Source organism: Ylistrum balloti, unplaced genomic scaffold (genome assembly GCF_031769215.1).
Source record: "Ylistrum balloti isolate Yb309-2 unplaced genomic scaffold, AGI_CSIRO_Ybal_v1 Utg369782, whole genome shotgun sequence".
NCBI classification, from domain to species: Eukaryota; Metazoa; Mollusca; class Bivalvia; order Pectinida; family Pectinidae; genus Ylistrum; species Ylistrum balloti.
In genome coordinates this window covers 1,210,731-1,231,655 of record NW_026781970.1, presented here as the reverse complement: position 1 = coordinate 1,231,655, position 20,925 = coordinate 1,210,731, and the positions used below count along the sequence as shown (strand labels likewise).

Below are 20,925 nucleotides of genomic sequence, written 5' to 3'. Positions count from 1 at the left end.
CGTTGTCACTACAAAATAGCCTTATTTTTTGTTATATCTTATTTTTTCATTAATTTTTTTTTCTGCAGAAAGTAGTCCCTATTCTATGACTCAAAATTCAAAACGTAATAAAATCATTACTTTGAAAAAAGTGAAGCCAATGAAATCTTACATTAGATATCAGCTGTTTACTTGGATTGCGTAACCTATCTCATTCTGTACCGATGTGAAATATTTGTTTTTTCTGAAAAGTGATAATGTATGTTTTATCTAAAGCGAGAAAAAACACCGGGATTTCGCCCTTTTTAAATGGTACAGTTCACGTGAACCAGGAGCGTGCAATTGACAAAATTCGCAGTCTATATGAAAGGTGGCCCTATAGCGAGTTCTAAAAAAATCCTGTGTCGATACATCTTATAAACTGAAAGTACAAAACTTCTTATAGTCTAATGATCTTGGAGTGAGGCCGTTCATTCATAAATGAGTTTGGCCCACATATTCGGTCCAAAGCCACATTCAAGATGGCTGCCACTTACAGACAGCCAGAGAGGCTCAATCGATAAAATGAATTAAAAAATGAAGATTCGTTAGATAAATCTCGCTTTGAATGGAAAACTTGTACATAATCATAGTTCGAAGAGTGCTGGTCATCTGTCCGAGGCTTTATTGTTGCTTTAGGTATCCTATCTGACTGGCCATGAACTCGAGTATAGATATTCGGAACCAATCGGAATATTGTAATCCTAGATTTCTCTGTGTGTGTGTTCGAGACTATATTTTGGTATATGATTTGATATCAAATGCTATTAGACATGGGAAATATTGGGGAAATTCAACCCTTGTCTTCGCTGGGGAGTATCTGTATTGTAGAATCGAACCTTTCAGAAATTCTGGAAGCTGGAAATCGTAAAACTTGAAACAAAGTTTACTTTAGAGAATTAATCGGTGAATTCAAAATTAATTGTGGAATAAAGATTTGCTGTAAAACCAAACGTATAAAATTATTCCACTTAAAGAATGATATGATTTGCTTTAATGCTGTATTGACGGTTGATATGAAATAACTAACTAGTGCTCAATTTATTTCAATAATTGATGGTACACTGTTAGTGATCTTATTATCCGTGCAGATAGATAAAGCCGGCATGAAGCCAGCGAATAAGTTTGTCGAAATGTAAAGTATTATTGCTTAATATTGGCTGCCTTCTTCTGTGTAACAGCAGCCACAAAAAAATACAGACACGTCCAAGTATTGATAATCAATATATAACCAGTTACAGCATTTTCTTCATTTATTCAGTCTACATACATACATGTGTGTGTTTAATGTTAAAATGTTTAAATATATTTTATTTTATATGCTTTCTGCGTCAAACAAAATTTCACGTTTACTCCTTGAATTATATTTAGCAAGAAATTGCTTACTTCACCTCAGCTTCCTTAGTTTTGCCTATGGTCATTGAATTATCTGCCCTTGATTCGAACGAGAACGAGGATTGCACAAAAAACATGGACGATGGGTTGACAAAAAGCACGGGGCCATTGTCGATCTGATCGCTTCCACAGTCATGCTAGAGGCTGCAGGATAAAATCGAGAGTTGCGGAAATGGCTATTAACCATGTTGCATTTCTTCTGGCGTTACTGTGTTTGTACCGCACGTCGGAATCAGGTGAGAGACATGTTGTGTGTATATTGGAGTTGAGAAGAAAGGGGGATGATTCTGACAGATCTATTTATCTGCTTGTGTTGTCTCGGATGATAAGTTACCACAGTTTACATTTCGAAAGTAAGGTTGACTACAAAACGCGAAAACTTCTTATGCATGGACTATGATATGAAGAATGCATTTATGTAATATTGTAATGTTGTTTACGACATATTTTCGCGATAAACACGAAATGGAGGACTGCATAATGAGACAATGGTATACAGGTGCTGGGATCTTGTTGACAGTGACGGAAATGTTTAAACGTATCAAATAAACGCTGGAAAGATCATTTCCAATTAAATATAGCAATTGCTATATTAACTGTAAATTAACACTGCTAACGCAAATTATTTTTTATAAGTTAATCTGCCACCAAATGTCAACAAAGTCCTAGGTGGTGAAACCATCGAGACAATTAAACGTCACCAGTTTTGACGAAAAATCCAAATTGAATTATCGCATGAAGACTATATGACTCTCATCGACGGAAAATTATGTTTCGTGTATGAGTTGCCCAATATATTGATATACTGACGCATGATAATAATTTTTAATGTCTAGTTTCATTTTGTGCTGTTGGTTTTGTATTCCAATTGTTGAATGATGGCCATCACACATTTTGACCTGTAAAGTATATACATTTATTAACTGGAACCCAGAATATTTCTCAACAAAGTCAACAGTCTTGAGTTTGATGGAAGATAGCTTAATTTGTGTTTGCAATCAATTTATATAATGCATATACATGAATCCAGGAGTCCAGGACACAAATATTCAAGTTCCAAAAATCACTAACTAATTTTAAAAGGTATGTATGTTCATGTACATCAAATGTATGCAAATTACCGTATTTGATCCAATAAGTGTCCAGGCCACTTAAAAAATTGCAATTAAGGTGGGGAGGGGTGTGCTTATTAGAGACCATCTTGGATGTAAAAGAAACACATTCAGTAATCAAAAATCTACTGTATGATTCATGTATTAATGAAATCACTAGTTTTTTATATGCAATAAAACCATCTTGGATATAAAAAGTTTTTTTTACGTTTTTCTGAAGTACATCTCCTTATAAACCGACTTAAAACAATTCTTGATCGTGATTAAAAGGTAAGTAAATCTTGATTTTTTGGTTTCCGAAGGGGGGAGGGGGCACTTATAGGGACATGGGCGCTTATTGGGTTGAATATGGTACATGTTATGGATGTACATATAATAAATACTGATGCGATCCAATAAGCGCCCAGGGCGCTTAAAAAAATTACAATTAAGGGGGGCGCTTATTAGAAACCATCTTAGATGTAAAAGAAACACATTCCGTGCTAAGAAATCTGCCTCCATCGAGAAAATCCTTTTTGAGGTGTTTTGTAAAAAGGTTTTCAATTCACTCTCTTTTTGTCTCCAATCGTGAATTTGCTTCCTATCTATACTGTACTGCTTTGATGCTTTGCTATTTCCCCATTCCTTGGCAAGCTCCACAATTTTTAACTTGAAAGAAATTTCATACGACTTGATTCTGCCCCCTTTGTGAGATTGTGATGTGTCTGTGGTCGCTATAATTTCAGTGTCAACCTCTATGTAACAAGGTGCACTCTGTCATTATGTGCTCGTCGATAAATTGTTTCAGAACATCTTAACATGATGACACAAGAGGGAATTTGTTTATGATAAAGATATAAAATTCCATTCGTACTTGCCTGTTTTAGCACAACTATTTTATTTGTCATTTGATATCTAATTGCTTCATTTCTTTCTGTCAGATAATCTATCACATATGAAAATATCATTTCTTAATCTGCTGTATCAATGACTATCTTACCTGTTAAGTAATGGACTATGCCTATTCAGTCGTCGTTACTGTGGCTGAGCACGTGACACCAAGGTGCAAAAGGTAAAGGTCATCTACCAAGTGGTTTAGGAATGTGTGAAAAAAATGTCTTTTATGTATGAATATTCGTCTTTGGTCAGGGAATATCATGTTTATTGGGTCGAATACGGTACTAATAATACATGTGGATGATGCATCAATCCTATGTACATAATTGTTTTGACCTCTGTAAATTGTAAGATATAGTAGTGCACAATATGATAGATGCCTTCAAAGCTCTGTCATTAAGGATGACCAAAAAAGCCATAAAAGACAAGTCATTGCTGAAATAACCAGTAGATTAAACTCTAAAGTTTATCAATATATTGAATAAAGATATACAATGAATGTATTGATATACACTACTTATGCAATGTAATAACATTTGTCTATGTATGGGATGAAAAATGACTATTGAAACCTACTTAACTCTAACTCTAACACTATCTGTTTAGTTCCTGATATATACATTTTGCCTTAACATTCAGGAATACACAATGTACCTTCTTGTACAACTATTGCTACAACTAGTCAGCTTTACTAGAACTAAAGATGAAATAGTTTTTGTGTAGACTTTCATTGTTTTTGTAGCAAACTTCCAAATTGAAGAATTGTGTTAATAGATTTTAATTTTAATAAAAGATTTTACATGTACCCTGGAAGTGAGGAGTAAATCATGACAGAAATACTCATGGAGATTTTATGTTATATATACACATTTAGTACAACGATCATAACATTGATAAGCATCTAAAACCATTGTGATAGATAAGAGTAGAAACATGCATTTTTCATATGAAAAGATTCAATGTAAGTTATATTTTTTGAAACAAAATTCTTAAATTTCATCAGATAAGTTGCATATAATTTAAGTCCAGAAAAATAGGTATTGTTAAGTTTTGATAAGGAAAGGATACACGCTGTATATGTACAATTTACTGGCACTTGACTTTGTCAAGTACACATACTTAAAGTCGTTCATAATGATGTAAAAATATGTTGGCATTAATTATGTTACGATAGAAATATGATATTTCCGTGAGATTGGATATTTCATAAAGAGATTATAATTAGACATAAGATTGTGAATACAATTAATGATAGGAAAAAGATAGAGTGCTGTTTCTCATTGTGTTACCAAAGATCTGAACAAAGATATGTTAGCAATGGAAGTAAAGTAGATGTGATGAACAGTGATCTAATGTAGACTTTCAGTTTCTTCTACCTGGTCTTCAAACAGATCAGGCCAAGCTTTCAGCTTCTTTTCATTACTATTAATAGATATATAGTATATGCTTTACTCTAAATATAACATAACATGCATGACGAGTTACGAGTTCCTTTGTCCATTATGATTCTGTAATTTGTTGTTCTCGCCAAATGTTACTTGTAAAGCCAGGTATGCACTGAGAATATTAAATACTGTACAGCTAGTATATACTTCAGTTGATATTGCATGTACATAACGTCTAACAATTGCAACCCTTTTCCTTTCATAGGAAGAACAGTGAGAACATCATATAACAAGGCCTAATATTAGACCTAATTTGAGCTCCACAATTTCCATATCTTGCATAATGTGCTGAAAATTAAGGAAGTTTTTTATTTAGATATTTAGGGGCTTTTAAGTGAGAGCAGAACAGAATAATGTTAAAAATGTATTTATTCCATATGTTGTGTATATGAGAGAAAAATAATCAATACCTAGTACTGCTTGTTCATATATGTATGATGTAGGACCTAGCAATTGTTTGAAGATTATGTAAGATTATTACAGAATCAATTTAAGTTGTTGGGATTCGTCAGTATAATTTTCAGCTTTTGTCATGATTAAAATATATAGACATTTGTATATATATATATATAAAAAGTTAAACACTGGAAAACACATGATGTTTTTCTTAATACATTATTTAAATTAGATAAGATATACTTCTGCTGTAGGAAGCAAAATCTTCTAGACAAGCATGAGGACATATATTGATGTACACGGTAATATGAATGCAGATCACTAAATAGTTTTGATACTTAACAAGAATGAGGGTACCTTTAGAATCTTGCTCCTCTACATACCAGTATACAACCATGTTTTAAAAGCGTAACCCAATCATGGGATAGTACATTGTTATCTCCTTATATGTATGGAAGATCATGCTCACCAATTCAGCAATAGTTTCACTATAATCTCATTGCCATGACACTATCTTGTCACACTACTGTCCATCTTTGTGTACAAAAGATAAACTATAGGTAGAAAGTCGTGTGATTTTATTACCATCTTATATACTTTATAATTCCAGGCTTCAAACTGGTCATTTTTCTGATCAAAGTGAAAATGTTGTCGTCAAAAAAACACCCATTATTTTGATGAATTTTCTACCTGGATATGATATGAACACACATTTTAATTACCTGACTTAGTAATTTCAGGTCCAGCATTTTAAACTGTTTCCCTTGAAATTTGCTAAAAAAAATTATAACAAGCTAATAAAATGTGTTGCCAAATATCCATATGCGCCCAAGCATTCATACGATTAAATTATGATGAAGCGTCTTTCTGATAGAATGTCTGATATAAACAGATGACTCCTTTCCTTATTCTTGACATGTTTTACATATGTGCAGACAGACAAGTTTGTTGATTTCTGATCAAGAATGGTCTATATCAGATTATTTTTTGATAATTCAGGTAACAAGACACATAGCTCAAGCCTTTAATATCCATCAACACATAAACCTATTTCCCTTTGGTGTTTGGATAAATATGAACAGTTTCCCTTCAAGGCTGCAGAACTAAACAATTAATTGAATTGAGTTGGTACCATAATGAGAAATGGTCTCAAAACTGAAGAGAAATAGGTTCAACTTTTGGCAAAACACTGGGAAAAAAACAAATAAACCATGTACATAACCAACCTTAAGAAAATGTTCCTAGATACTGTCAAGGCTGGATATTTTCCAAGATGAAAAACAAAATGAAAAAAGAAAGAAATGAAAAAATATATATATACATGTAATCAGTAGATTCCTGAAAAGTGAAAGTAATATAGAGAATGAACCATAGTCAGTTTCATGTCTTCTGTGAAAATCAGATCCATTTTGTTTCAAGATTTTTGTTAAACTATCAAAATTTGAACCATCCAAAACCACTACTTTTACAGTATATTTATAACTGCTGTTGAAATCAGCTGCTTTTAGATTCCAATGCTTGTATCTATTCCAGTATTTTAATATTTTGCCAGTCATTAATACCTGTTGTTTTATGTTTTCCAGCCTCCTTCTATGGGGACAGCCATGTGAGTCTTCCATTCTCCGATGCCTCAACATCCACAGCTATACAGCTGCGCTTCAAGACTCGCCGACCAGATGGCCTCCTCTTGCTGGCCGCAGGGACCATAGACTACCTGTCTATCACTCTCAGTGGTGGGGTGGTGCAGCTGCAAGGTGATTTTGGCTCTGGAAAGATTGTTCTCACGTCTAGTTCAGATGTTCGATTGGATGATGGGAGATGGCACCAAGTCATGGTCACCAGGAACAATGCTGTCAACACATTGCAAGTGGATACAGGCAGTAAAATAAGTGCTGTTAGTCCTGGGCAATTATTCGAACTGAATATACAGAATGCAATTTATTTAGGAGGAACTGGTGGTTTCCAGGCTCCATCTGGCATTGAATATAAATATTTCCGTGGGTGTATGAGCAATGTTGTATTCAATCGGTACAATATCATCAGTGCCGCACAGATGTTACAAGGCATGGAAAAGACATTCAAGGTATCTTGGGACTGTGATGAGGAGTTTGATGCCTCTGTTTCTGATCCTATTAACTTTACAACAAACCATTCGTTTGTTGCATTTCCACATTTACGTTTAAATACTCAAGGCTCTCTGTCTTTAGAATTAAAGACAGTGTCCCATACATCACTGCTGTTGTTTAACATTGGTCATGGCTCTCCTAGAACCAGCCTTGTGATATTGGAACTTCTGGAGAGACACATACAGTTAGTTGTGGACCGTGGGGAAGGGGCAGTAACTGTGAGAAGTGACAAACTTGTCAGTGATGGCAGATGGCATCAGGTCACGGTACGATTTTATGCCGATAATGTTATATTAGTGGTTGATGGTGAAGAGAAGACAGGGGAATTTCAGCCTGGTAGGAAAAATTATTTCTCTCTCAGAGGTCACCTGTTTATTGGAGGGGTGGGATTACATGCTACAGAGAAGGTCATCAAACAGAATCTACAGTCAGTACAAGGAGACAAAGTCAGCTCTACAGCAGGTTGTGTTAGGAATATCCAGGTTAATTCACGTCCGTTAGGCTTCCCACAAATTCAGATAAGCAAGAGTGTGTCTAGCACATGTGATTGGACATTTTCATGTGCTGATGACCCATGCTCTTCAGAAGAGACATGCCAAGAGGAGGGCGATGTGTTCCAATGTACCTGTGATAGAGACAGTTGTCAGCAGGGATTACGAGATCTACCCTCACAGCAAGATGCTACAGTAGACTCGGGGAAGAGTTCTACAAAGGAGGTGAAACTGGTTGCTGTTAAGGCTCTAGAGGTTAAGGAAGGATCACAGCAGGTCATCAACACAGAAAATATTAATGTTGTGTTTGATCGCCAATCTTATGGTATTCGTGAATCTGCTATCCAATTTCATATTGTCACACAGCCTATAAATGGCAGAATAGAAAACACTTTAGGCCGACGACGAAACAGCAATGTTTTTACTCTGTTGGACCTTCAAGGAAGTAAGATTTTTTATCAGCATGAAGGGTCTGAATTACCAGCAGATGAAGTAACTTTAGAAATGGATGTTATATCTGATAATGAAAATATTCCAGATGAACTAGTGAGGAGATTTGCTTTTGTTCTGCCTATAATAATTATACCTGTGCCAGACCCCCCTGTGTTAACAATTCTCAATAATGGCCTTATCAAAATTGTTAAAACAACAAAGATTTCTGTCTCTGATTCAATGCTGATGGTTGATGATCCAGATTCGGAGCCTAGTGAACTTGTTTACACTGTCATGTGTACCACAAATTCACAGGGATTCTTTGAGAGGTACAGCGATCCAGACCAGCGAATCACAACATTTACACAGCAGGAAGTCATAGATAACATGATCTGGTTTGCCAACAAAGGGGAATCACTCACTTCCTGTTTGATAAGTTTGACAGATGGATCTAACACCCTCAGAGACATTTCTATGGAGATGGAAGGTGTCACTCTTTCAATACAGCGGAAGGTCACTGAGGGAGCTAGGCTAGTTCATGGCAGTTTTGTTGTGTTAAGCCCAGAAAACCTACTTGTGGAGACCAATGTTCCAACTCAGGATTTGGATATACAGTATGAGATTACCCAGCATCCTTCCTATGGACAGATACAACGACTGCATTTAGCTGAACAGCGATGGATTCCTGTCAGTGTGTTTGCCCAGCGCCACATTAATAATGGGCAAGTGCGGTACATACACACAGACTTGACCAATCTTGGGGGGTCAGACCAGTTTGCCTACATTGTCATCTGCATGGACCAACAAATTAGACAACAGATATTCACAATTCAGCTAGAATCTGTAAGCATTGATGTGGTCACTTCTGATACGATCAGGATTACCAAGGGCAACCACAAAAAGATAACATCCAATGAACTCTGGGTTTTGACAAACAATGAGAATGTGGCTCAGAATGAGATCACTTTTACATTGCTTCGTGCTCCGATTCATGGCCATTTGTACAAAGCACCTGACAGTATACCTTTGTCACGTATTTTATCTAACACAGAGCCATTGCATAAGAACAGCGTGTTCACACTATTGGACATAGAAAAAGGTGGTTTGGTCTACCAGCTTTCACGTAACTACTACAGTAGCAGACATGACTTCATGGACCTCAAAATAGCTGCACCAGGTGCACGTCCAAAAATTAAAAGGTTTCACATGGAATTTGTGCCTGAAGAACAGGATGTTCGATTTGTCATCAATCGCCTTGAGGATGTAATAGAAGGAGGACAGCGTGCTATAGAACGCAGTCATTTGTACCTGGAAACAATGGACTACAGGGAGTTTGAGTATACGATTGTCAGGTTTCCCAGACATGGCGTACTACAAATTGTAGACCCTCATTCTACTGCAGTTATGAAGTCCAACATATCCAGGTTCACAAACGAAGATGTCAGAAATCTTAAATTAGTATACAAACATGATGACTCTGAAACAGATACAGATTCTTTTACATTTACTGCCCTGCCAATAATTAAAAATCTCAACCAGCTACCAACACAAGTCAACGAGATATCAGATACACTAGAAATCAACATCATGATGAGGAATGATAATCCTCCTGTTAGATTAGTAGATAAAGTGTTAAGAGTAGTGACTAACCAAGAAAAGGTCATCACATCGGACGACCTTGCATTTACTGACCCAGATATAGACTATGACACTGACCAGCTTATGTATACACGACGAGGAATCCCTAATGGAGAAATTGTGTACACATCAAATAAAACTAAGACTTACCAGTTCTCTCAGAAGGACATCAAGGACGGACTTATAACTTTTCAGCATTCAGGTGATCTCTATGGTAGGACGGTCATTTGGGTCAGTGATGGTCAGTATTACACCACAAGCTTACTTGAGATCCAAGCCTCCCCACCGGAGATCAGTTTGACCCGGAACACAGGTCTCCTGGTCAACAATGGTCAGGCTACACCTATCACTAGTCAAAATCTGAGTGTGGAGACCAATATAAACATTTCCCCAGCCAGCATCAGGTTTGTCATGATAGAGGAACCCTTACACGGCCAGTTGACCATTGGCAGGCAGGAGGTCACAGAGTTCACACTGGAGGATTTGATCACCAGTCGAGTTATGTACACTCATAGGGGCACCAGTGTTAGTGAGGATATGTTTAAATTTGCTGCTGTAGCTGGAAATGTACAAGTGCAAGACCAATTTGCTATTCGTGTCTTCCTCAAATCAAGACAACACCCTCCGAGAATTGTTCATAATGAGATCCTAGAGGTAATGGAGACAGGTGTAGCTACACTCACATCAACTGTCCTGCTTGCAAGCCACACTGATAGTCTTCCGTCAATGATTGAATATGTGGTAAAGACATCCCCACAATATGGTCAGTTACTGGTAAATGATCAGACAGATAGGACTTCATTTACACAGTCTGATGTTAATGAAGGTCTTGTTAAGTACAGCCATTCAAGAGCAGGGCTAGAACAGGACTCCTTCATGTTTGAGGTCAACAATGGATTTCAGACACTACGGGGCTTAGAGTTTATCATACAGGCTATTCCTACAACATTGCATCTTAATGTTCAAAACTTGACAGTACGAGAAGGAGGCAGAAAAGTACTGACTCCTTCCATGTTGAGACTGCAGGGACGCTACTATGATGGTAAAGATACTGCATTTCTGATAATTCAGCAGCCTCGCCAAGGTTGGGTGGAGCATGTGAGGGCAAGGGGACACCGCCACAGATTGACATCATTTTCTTCAGACGACCTTCAACAAGGGGCCATTTTCTTTGTGCATGATGGTGGTGAGATGACGTCAGATCAAATGATAGTAAAAGCTAGGATAGAAGATGAAAGAAAAGAGAGTAATGAAGCAGTTATGTTTATTATAGTTGAAACAGTTAATGATCAAAGCCCTCGTATAGTGGTTAACCTCGGGTTGGATGTGTGGCGTCGCTCTATCACAGTCATTACGCCAGAGGTGCTGCAAGCTGAGGATGTAGATACTGGACCAGACTTTCTCACTTACAGTATAACACAGCCTACGAATGGTCGTGTTGCCCTGCTCAATAACACCTACAGGCCTATTTCCAGATTTACGCAGGCCCTCATTAATGCTGGGCAGGTTGTATTCGAACACAAAGGTAAGTATTCACAATTAGTCCATCTCCAGAACAAAAGTTATTTCTCTAAGAGGATTGGGCCTCTTAGCTTATATCTGACAAAAATACTGTAGTTATTAGTCTCTCACCAGGAACTGAAGTATATGAGGAATATTTCTTCAACTTCATGTAAAGGTTCCCCTATCTTTCAGGTTGTGCCGGTTCAATTTTGAGTTCAAACAGTGAAACAAAGTGGCTGATAGGCAGCAGTCTTGGATTTTGAAAGTGATTAGTCTCTCAACAAGGAAACGTATTGATCACTTTTTCTGAGAAGTACACTAGAAATGTTTCTCAAACTTGTTGTGTCATGTTCCTCATAGTCCTTAGTTGTGCTCGTTTAGTTATAGCCCACCACCTTCAGATAGTAATCTCCCTTCATCTATAGTCTGTCATCCAAGCAATTCTTCTTTTCACTATTTCTTGAAAACAGTGGATGGAACATTTTCAAATTTGGAAAGTAGGTTCCCTTTGGTCCCTAGTTTTCCATAGTCTTGTTTTAGACTGATCTGAAAATATAATGATATAGCTGACACGCAGCCATCTTGGATTTTGGCAAACTTAGATTGTATTGCAATTTCTGGGAAATTATTCAATGCATTATTCTAAAATTTATTTCTGGAGTAGCACTGGATCTTCTAAATTTCATATGAAGGTTCCCTTTAGTCCTGTGTTGTGCCCAACTGATTTTGGGACTGATCACAAAAATGAAATGGCTGACAGACAGGAAATCTTTTATTTTGACAATGAGTTTTGAGTAGTATGGGATGGGTCTTTCTCAAATTTCATATATTGGCTCCCCTTTATCCCTTGAAGTGCCTGTTTGATTTTAGATCTGTGATCAGAAAATAAACAGCCATATTAAATTTTGACTGAAAGTTCATATTGCTATTTCTGTTGAAGATTTTACTCCAATTCTGTATATAGGTTCCCCATGGTCTCTAGATTTGCCCTTTTGACTTTGGTAGTGATCAGGAAAAAAAACAAGCCAATTTTAGTCTCTTGGTCTTGAAAATGAAAGATTTTATCACTATTCCTGCAATGAATTTCCAAATTTCATACGATGTAGAGCAAAGCCACATTAAAGTATGGAATAATAAGGAAAAAGAACCCTTTTAAAGAACATGTTAAGACCTAGCTATGATTGGTACCAAGGTTTCCCTGGGGTCTTTAGTCATTAGATAATTCTTAGATATCATATGTAGGATTTCCTTGATAAAAAGGAAAGAAGGGAAAAGTAGAGAAAAGATCAGATCTAGTAAAGATCATTCATTGAATATCCCTTTGGGGTCTTAAAGTGCTGTATCCTTTTCAAATCAGTGATATCACTTGTTTGAACCTATGATATTGCCTAATAAGTGGTAATACATGGATACCATCAAATGAAATTAAATAATCAATTGCTGTGGTGATAAGGTAACATAAGGTAACAAGATGCAATTTTATAGTAAAACAGCGCTACTTACAAGTGCACATCTAGCAGATTTTCAGTTGTAACAGTGGTTTTCTTCTACATGAATTCAGTATTTGTGAATTCTTGTCATTTAATATCACATTTGTTGGGAGACTACAATTAAGCAAATTGTCTTACTAGTGTATGTTTTCCCATGATTCTAAAAACAAACATTAAGATTTAAGGTCTTGTCTAACACTAGGATCTTCATGTATGCAAATATATAAAGTTATGATGTCACATAGTTGTCATTTTTAAGATGTCCTAGAATACTGCCAAATAAAAATGTATCGAGGCAATTTATGTAGCTAAGCATCATAAAGATTCAGAAATAAAGTGCAAATGTTCATCAAGTTAATTTTGATATCATATATATCATCAGCTCAATCATTTGCTTTTCTTTAATAATAGGACGTTAAATAAAAGTAGATGAAATGATCTCGTGGTGCTCTGTTGTTAGATATGAAAATCCCGTTTACATGTATGTGTTTGGACTTTTGGTCACAAATGTGTACGTTTTACTGCGATTCATATTGGGGTGTTGGTGGTACTTTGTGGTAATGCTAATACAATTATATTTTGTTTGATTTGCAAAGATATAACTTTTAAAAGGAAGTCAGAAAAGATTAGGATATTTTAGTCTTTCTGAATCCTAAGTGCAGCATATAGTAGTATGTACATTGTACATAATATTAACACCTTTTCAGGTGTCTCTATTGTGGAAAGAATTGTAAGCAAAACAAAATAAAAAACCTATTAACATGTTTTGCCTGTTGGTGAGGCCATCTTTACTAAATCTGTATGTATATAAACATTTGGTAGAATTTTAGAATCATTTGTTTGAAGTACACCTTGCTATGATGGAGGGCTATTAGTTTCTTTAATTTCATTGCTCTGGCATTTATTTAAGTTTGCAAACAGTACTTAGTTCTGTGATGAGCTATGATGAAAGGTTACCAATAGTATTCAGATATATATGTATAAGTTATATACGCTGTTATTGATAGTCACAGAAATGAAACGGATAAAAAGAATGAGTAACATTCACCAGGCAAGGGGGTAGCTATTATACATATGTCATAGTTCTGTATTCCATAGCAGTCACTGCTGGTCACCCCTCATTTTTGCTAAGAATTCCACTTGTCTCTAGAATTAAGGTAAAAGTGAAGTGAAGGTTAAAGGAGGCTTTTTTAGTTGTTATGTTTTAGTGTATAATATATGTACTCTGGTAATGAATGATTTTCAAATTTCTGTTACAGGAGATAACCTTGGCGGATTTGATTTTCATGTCAGTGATGGTGTTAATGGAAACAGCCGCCCTAGAAGATTTGAAGTCCGAGCCCAGACCCTGATGTTGGAATTGGTATTGAATCACCAACTCAATGTGTATCCAGGTCAGACCAAACAAATCAGCAAAGAACATCTGTACGCTAGAACAAACGACCCAAACCAGGAGCGCCCCATCCTTTACAACCTGGCATCGCGGCCCCGTAAGGGTCGAATAGTAACAATGTTTAAGGACCGGGCTGTGGAAGTACAGTCATTTCAACAGGAAGATATAAACAATGGAAACATCTACTATGAACACACCAGTACAGTATATGGCTGGTCACAGGTTGACCTCTTCTTCTTTGAGGTCTCCACCCTCTATGCAGATTCTCTCTCTGATGAGATGTTTGACATCAGTGTGTCGTATCGACATTTGGCAGAAGGAGAAATAAGTGATCTTATTCAAGTCGGTGATATAGTTGTAGGTGAGGGGCAGGAGGTGACTTTGGAGCGAGACAATCTTGATGTGTCAAGTTACTTGCAACAGCTCCAACATGATGGTAGGCGTGCATCTATTGTGTATGTACTGAATAATCTACCAAGACATGGTACTCTAGAGATGGACGATCAGCCAATGAGAATGGGACAAATATTTCAACAAGTAAAAATTGACTCACGAAAAATAACATATAATCATGATAATTCAGATACCCTATTTGACTCTTTCACTGTGATATTAGATATTAAGAATCTTGATGAGGAAGATCGACAAACAGACGAAGAGGTCAGATTGACCGTAAATATAACAATTGAACCATTGAATGATGAGAACTTTGAGGTGATTACACGAGAACCTGAAATCAATGTGGTTCAGGGCCTTCAGGCTTATATCACTAGTGATGACCTCCAGACTATTGACCCTGATACCCAGCCACAGGAGATAGTATATGATGTGACAGCACCTCCTCAAAATGGATTCATTTCCAATATAGGCTCCTCAGACACACCCATTTCTACCTTTTCACAAAAGGATATTGACGACAGGAGGATAATTTTCAACCATGATGGCATTAGTGGTAGCTCCAGTTTCAGATTTCGTGTGTCAGATGGAGCTTTCCCTGCAATGTCTAAAGTGTTTCTTATTAATGTTATCCCGATGACTTTAGACTTCGTTGGAAACAAGACTGCTTGGCTACTACAAGGAAAAAGCCAGGTGAGGTTGAGTCCAGATGTAATAAATATTAGGACTAATGGTATACGTAGTAATTTGATGTTCAATGTTACAAAGCAGCCAATGTATGGAGAGCTCTATAAAGGGCAGACAATTTCTTTATCCCAATTTACTCAGACAGATGTAGATAGCAACCTGTTAGGATACAGACAACAGGATATGTCATCACATATGGACTACTTCATGTGTGATGTGTTTTACCCAAACTCTGCATTGCTGTTGCGGGGTCAGAGACTCACCATTATGGTCCAGCCCCTTGTCAGACAGAAACCTCTTCAGGTTCGTCCAGGAACTTTGCCCAAGATCACACTACTTATATTAGATGCAAGTGAGTTAGCCAATAAGACCAACAGTAATCCTAATTATGAGGTGATTGATGCTCCACGATATGGGAAACTTTTGTATCATATACGGAGTAAGCGTGATACAAGCGAGGGTGAATTGTTCTCCTCAATAGACAGTTTCACTCATGATGATGTGATGTCAGAGCGGGTACTGTACCAGCCAGAAAATGATGCAGGAACCAACTGGAATCATGACAGTTTCACATATCTGTTGACTGCTCCAGGGGTCCAGCCAGCCAAGGGTACCTTCCTTGTAGACATAGACTCTGATAAAGGGAAGGTTCCCTTTACTGGAAGTGTGACAGTGACCCCTCATAGTCCCCACATGGACAATGACACTGATATTGGAGTCACTCCGAAACAGCTAGAGGTAGTCAGTCCTAATGTCAGTAATGACTTTGTGATTGTTATAGCTATAATTATTCCCCTTTTAGTGCTTATAGTGATTGCTGTAGTCATTGTGATTGTTCTGTGGAGAAAAAGACATGAAGGAGACTATTTACCAGGGGCGCAGAAGTATCTGCGGCCCTACAATACTGGGTCTATGCACCAAATAGACCAGCCCCATGTTCACATAGCTCCCCAGTCTCTGTCAGCAGAGGAACAGGCCCAAGCTGGGCAGAGTTACTACAATGTCCCTGTGGTGAATACGCCATCTGGAGGCCATACCTACAATGGGTACAGTCATTCAGAGCTGTCACCTAATGACTGGGAGTTACAGGCACCATTGTTAGACTCTAGTAGGACTGAAGTTAGCCCCACTGTACCAGAGTGTAAGGTGACTCCTCTTGGGAACGAGGATGCGGAAGAGAATGTGTCTCTGGAGCCTAGTGTAACAGACAAATCTACAACCAGTCTAGACCTGTACAATTGGTCGTTGTCAGATCCAGAGTTTATTCAGCACTGTCGTACAACTACGCCCGTCCTCAGGGAGAATCAGTACTGGGTCTAAGTCATTACTGGACTTGTGGTCTGTGAGAACTTGTCTGCTTCATCTTTAATCTTTTTGATATCTATACATGTATTAAATAGGACTTGGTAATTTATACATATGTGTGTGTTTTGAGAAAAAAAGTAGTAGGATTTCTTCAAATGAATTTTCAAATTTTGATGGTTTTTATATAAAATTATAACTCTGAAATGCAATAATATTTAGTATGACTTAAATACTTACAACCCTTAATTACTTTGCTGTCCTGTTTTCTTAGGTCTTTACTACGCATGTGTATATTATGTACATGTTCCTAAAAATAGAATTGTCTACAGTCAGATATTTATGTTCCACTTTAAAACAAATTTACTACTGTTTGTAGTATGGTGGTTATCATAGTGTACACGCCCTCCCTTACTTTGAATACATTATTTACAAACATGGTTTAAACATTTTATCTGGGTCACGTCCTTGTGTATGTGAATTGTATGTGAATGATGTGGTGTCCTGTTAATATTTATTCTGATACAGTAGCTGTGCGATAACTTTTCTCTTACCCTGGATACAGCCATGCCATATATCCACACCTTAACAGTTTAGATATTTCCTTGTCCTAAGCTAGGAATGAGATTTGGGTGGAGGGGTTTAATGAGGTCATGAAAACAAAAAATAGAACATTTATGACAATATTACATACATATGGAGACAAGCAGGGTAAGAGAAAATCAATCATGTGGATAACCACATTGCAAGATAAATTTGTGGATGTGATAGGATCTCAACTCTCTGGGAAAGATTATTAAGTTTCCAAACACTGGGTAGCCCCCGTGTTTGGCAACTTGAAAATCTTTCTCTTGGGGTTGAGATCTCAATATCATTTCAAAGAGAGTGAAAGATACTTTTAAACCATTAACTGTGTAAATGTTTAATGCACACTCCAGTTTACCATTGAAGGGGTTTGTACACTCCATAATTAAGTCTTGTAGAAAATTTCTGCATGGGTAGTATGGTTTGAACTGAGTTGAAATGATATATACATGCATTTGAGGTGAAACTACAATATGTAAGCTACATTGTACTGTGTATTAAGGAATGACATACTCTTTGTTGACCCTGATATTAATTGTCATATAACTCTTACTGTGATTTTTTCATATATTTGTCTTTGTTTTAATGAGATTCTTTAATTTTTTCATGTATTAAAACAATAATGATTTGGTGTTTTGAATGTGAGATACTTGCACATGTAATAATGCTAGTCAATTAATATATACTACATGTAGTATGAATGTATGTGCATATATTCCTTGTGCATGTATACCTGGTGTGTACATTAGTGTGTATATAAAAGGTGAGTTGTAATAAGTATTTAGTAATCACCATTGATGAATTACTCTTCCCAGCTTTCATTTTATACTGTTTATTTCATTTCAAGCTTATATATAAAATCTGATGTTAATATGCTATATGGAGATTGCTGGAAATTTGATTAATATTTTTTTTTTGTATATATAAGGTGTTCTCAAGTTGGTGTTAAGTATAACAATTGAGAAGAATTTAATAGATTATAGAATTTTAAATAAGACTAAACATCAGCAGTTTAATAGATTCATTTCAATCAAAATTCTGTCTTTTCGTAATGAAGAGTTATCTGCTCTTGTAAGCAGGTATTGATATCTATGTCATTAGTTTGTATGTGTGAAAGTTACATTATTTTCTCTCATAATTTTTGACATTGCTTTCACAAACAAATGATGTAACATGGAATACCTGTTGACAAGAGCTGATAATTCTCCAGTTCGATACGACAGAATATTCTTCAGGTTGGTATTGTCAATAGAATAGAAGCTATTACAACACAACCAGTAGATGATTTGAATGTGATGTTTTGATGACTACACAAGTGTAGCTGAATTGACTACAGTACATTGTTACCTTCTTGTGTATCTTTTGATTTATAATCTGTTTACCATCTCGTCATACTATTTTTGACCTTAGTGTACATAGGATTATAGTGTACATCTGAAATTTTTGTTTTACCATCTCTTACACGTCGGTGCTTGTGCACATCCAATGGTCATTTGTCTGATGAAGTTGAAATTGTTGTTATCGAAACATCACTCCAATCTTCTACTGATGGTGTTGTTAGAACTTCTATTATATAGGCTTTGTCATTTAAAGGAAATTTGATGATTTTGATCATTTTCCTTTCAGCTAGTTATGAGGATGTGTATTGAAAAGTCTATTTAGCTGTTTCAGTTTTTGTTTACCAGCTTTTGCCGAAATATGGCATCCATCCCTTTGTCATCTTTTAAATTCAATTGAAACAACTTCTTTTGAACCAGGAGGTCTAAGTAAATAATATTTTGTTGAATTAAACCTTGATGAAACTCGTCAAAGTTTATGAATAATAACTTATTTTCAGGCATTGAGCTCACAATGTGTGAAAAAGAAATGACCTTGCAATTGACTCCTATTCAAGGTCACTAGGATGAAAATTTGAAAATCATATTGTGAACTTCTACTTATGAACCAAAAGACGTAAAGACTTTGAATTAGAAAGTGGTAAAACTTAGCTAAGTGTTATGAAATTATCAATCTCTTGGACCCATGTTGAAGATATGAGAAATGTGTTTGAGAAAAGAACAAACACCTTGTGAACCCATTTATTCTCTTTTCTCTTTCTAGAAACTTAGCTGTAGTAATAAAAGTGAAGATTCTACAAACTAATTGCTACCTCCCTCACTTAAGGATAGAAACATAAAGCTTCATCATTTAAAAAAAAGGTGCATTTTAAATTTTCAATCAGAATATTTATTTAGAAATTGTCTTTACATGTATGTGTATGGATCTGAAATCATTTGCTTATACTTATTATTGGTATTCATTTTATTGTGTGTATGTTTTCATGTATATTGCCAGTAAGAGGGTATGAACAAATACTCAGAATTTTAATCAGGATAAAATGGCATTTAGAGATGTAGACATAGGTTGGAACTATATAAATGGCTTTGAGTCAAGATACAATTAAGGAAGTTGAGGAAGTCTGTAAGCTTGATCTGTCTTTGTTTATGGATTGTTAGATGTTATGGAATCCACACATTAAAGACTCTTGATTGCTATATAACATATAAACCTTGTGGTTTAATGGTGTATATATACAATCTTAAATGAGTTTTCATTTCATGAGATTTTTATTAAACAAGCCTTTCAAGTTTTAGTTTTTGCTGGCCTTAGCAAGTAAAATTCAAAATTCTTTATGAGTTTATTAATATATCTTGTATGAAAGTGGAAATGTGATGACAAAATTAAACCAGCCATTTGGTTGCACCATTTTTGATTCCTTATGTAATGTTTTAGTCTGTATTATGACATCACAACCAATTTCTGATAGACCTAGCCAATGAGAAATGCTTCAGAGTAGATTACACTGGTGACATGCAAAATTATTTCATGGGCATAGTCATTGAGTAACAGGACAATGATTAATAAATTATATTTTCAAATTAATTGAAATGTTTCTTGCTATAAGAGATGGTACAATTTCAGAATCACCCTGCTAGATTTTGAAGGAAATACAAATGAAACCATTAGCATACGGGTTTTGGATGTACAATTCCTTCTGAAAAGAGTAAGATCACAAAAATTTAGTCGAGCACAGTTTATTTTTTAATTCATTTGTTTCTGTCAGACTGCCTTCAAATTTGTACTATATTTTAAATGTGATATGATTTTAAATGTTTCTCAGGAAGAGAACTGTTAATTCTGTTCTAGCAGATTACATTCTATAAAATTGAAGGTCAGTATATTAAGTGTCAATGATTTTGCCCTGTGACCTGTAATAGGGTTCATGTCTGTTATAGTGATTATATAACTTACTTTCCTTTGGAAATGGATTGTTTAATTGTTTCAGCTTTTTACATATGGTTGTCTTCCATTTCTCTGGCAACATAACCTTCTGTATACTTATACCGCCAGATTCCTATTAAAATATATCACATTTAAATTACTGACAAGTTTTCCACTTCAATTTTGGTTCTAGAATAATCACCTATATATCAACTGAAATGTGAGGGGCATTTTTTCTGTAACTTTGGATTAATTTCATTTTGAAACCTACTGTTATTTCATTGTAGGCTTTTTTAATGTCAATATCTATATTGCTGGTGTTTGAAGGATTTTGCTGATGCATTTAGAAAATCAACAGTGATTATGCTTTGTGTTAAGG

The 20,925-nt window shown here is 35.9% G+C and overlaps 1 protein-coding gene across 1 annotated transcript; it reads left to right on the top strand.

The window, feature by feature from the left end:
- Positions 1–1,585: 1,585 nt before the first annotated feature.
- On the top strand, positions 1,586–16,718 carry LOC132544102 (chondroitin sulfate proteoglycan 4-like). Its single transcript, XM_060207670.1, has 3 exons — positions 1,586–1,649; positions 6,826–11,454; positions 14,182–16,718. Exons 1-3 carry the CDS (start codon positions 1,586–1,588, stop codon positions 16,716–16,718), a joined length of 7,230 nt encoding a protein of 2,409 aa, XP_060063653.1.
- Positions 16,719–20,925: the final 4,207 nt, after the last annotated feature.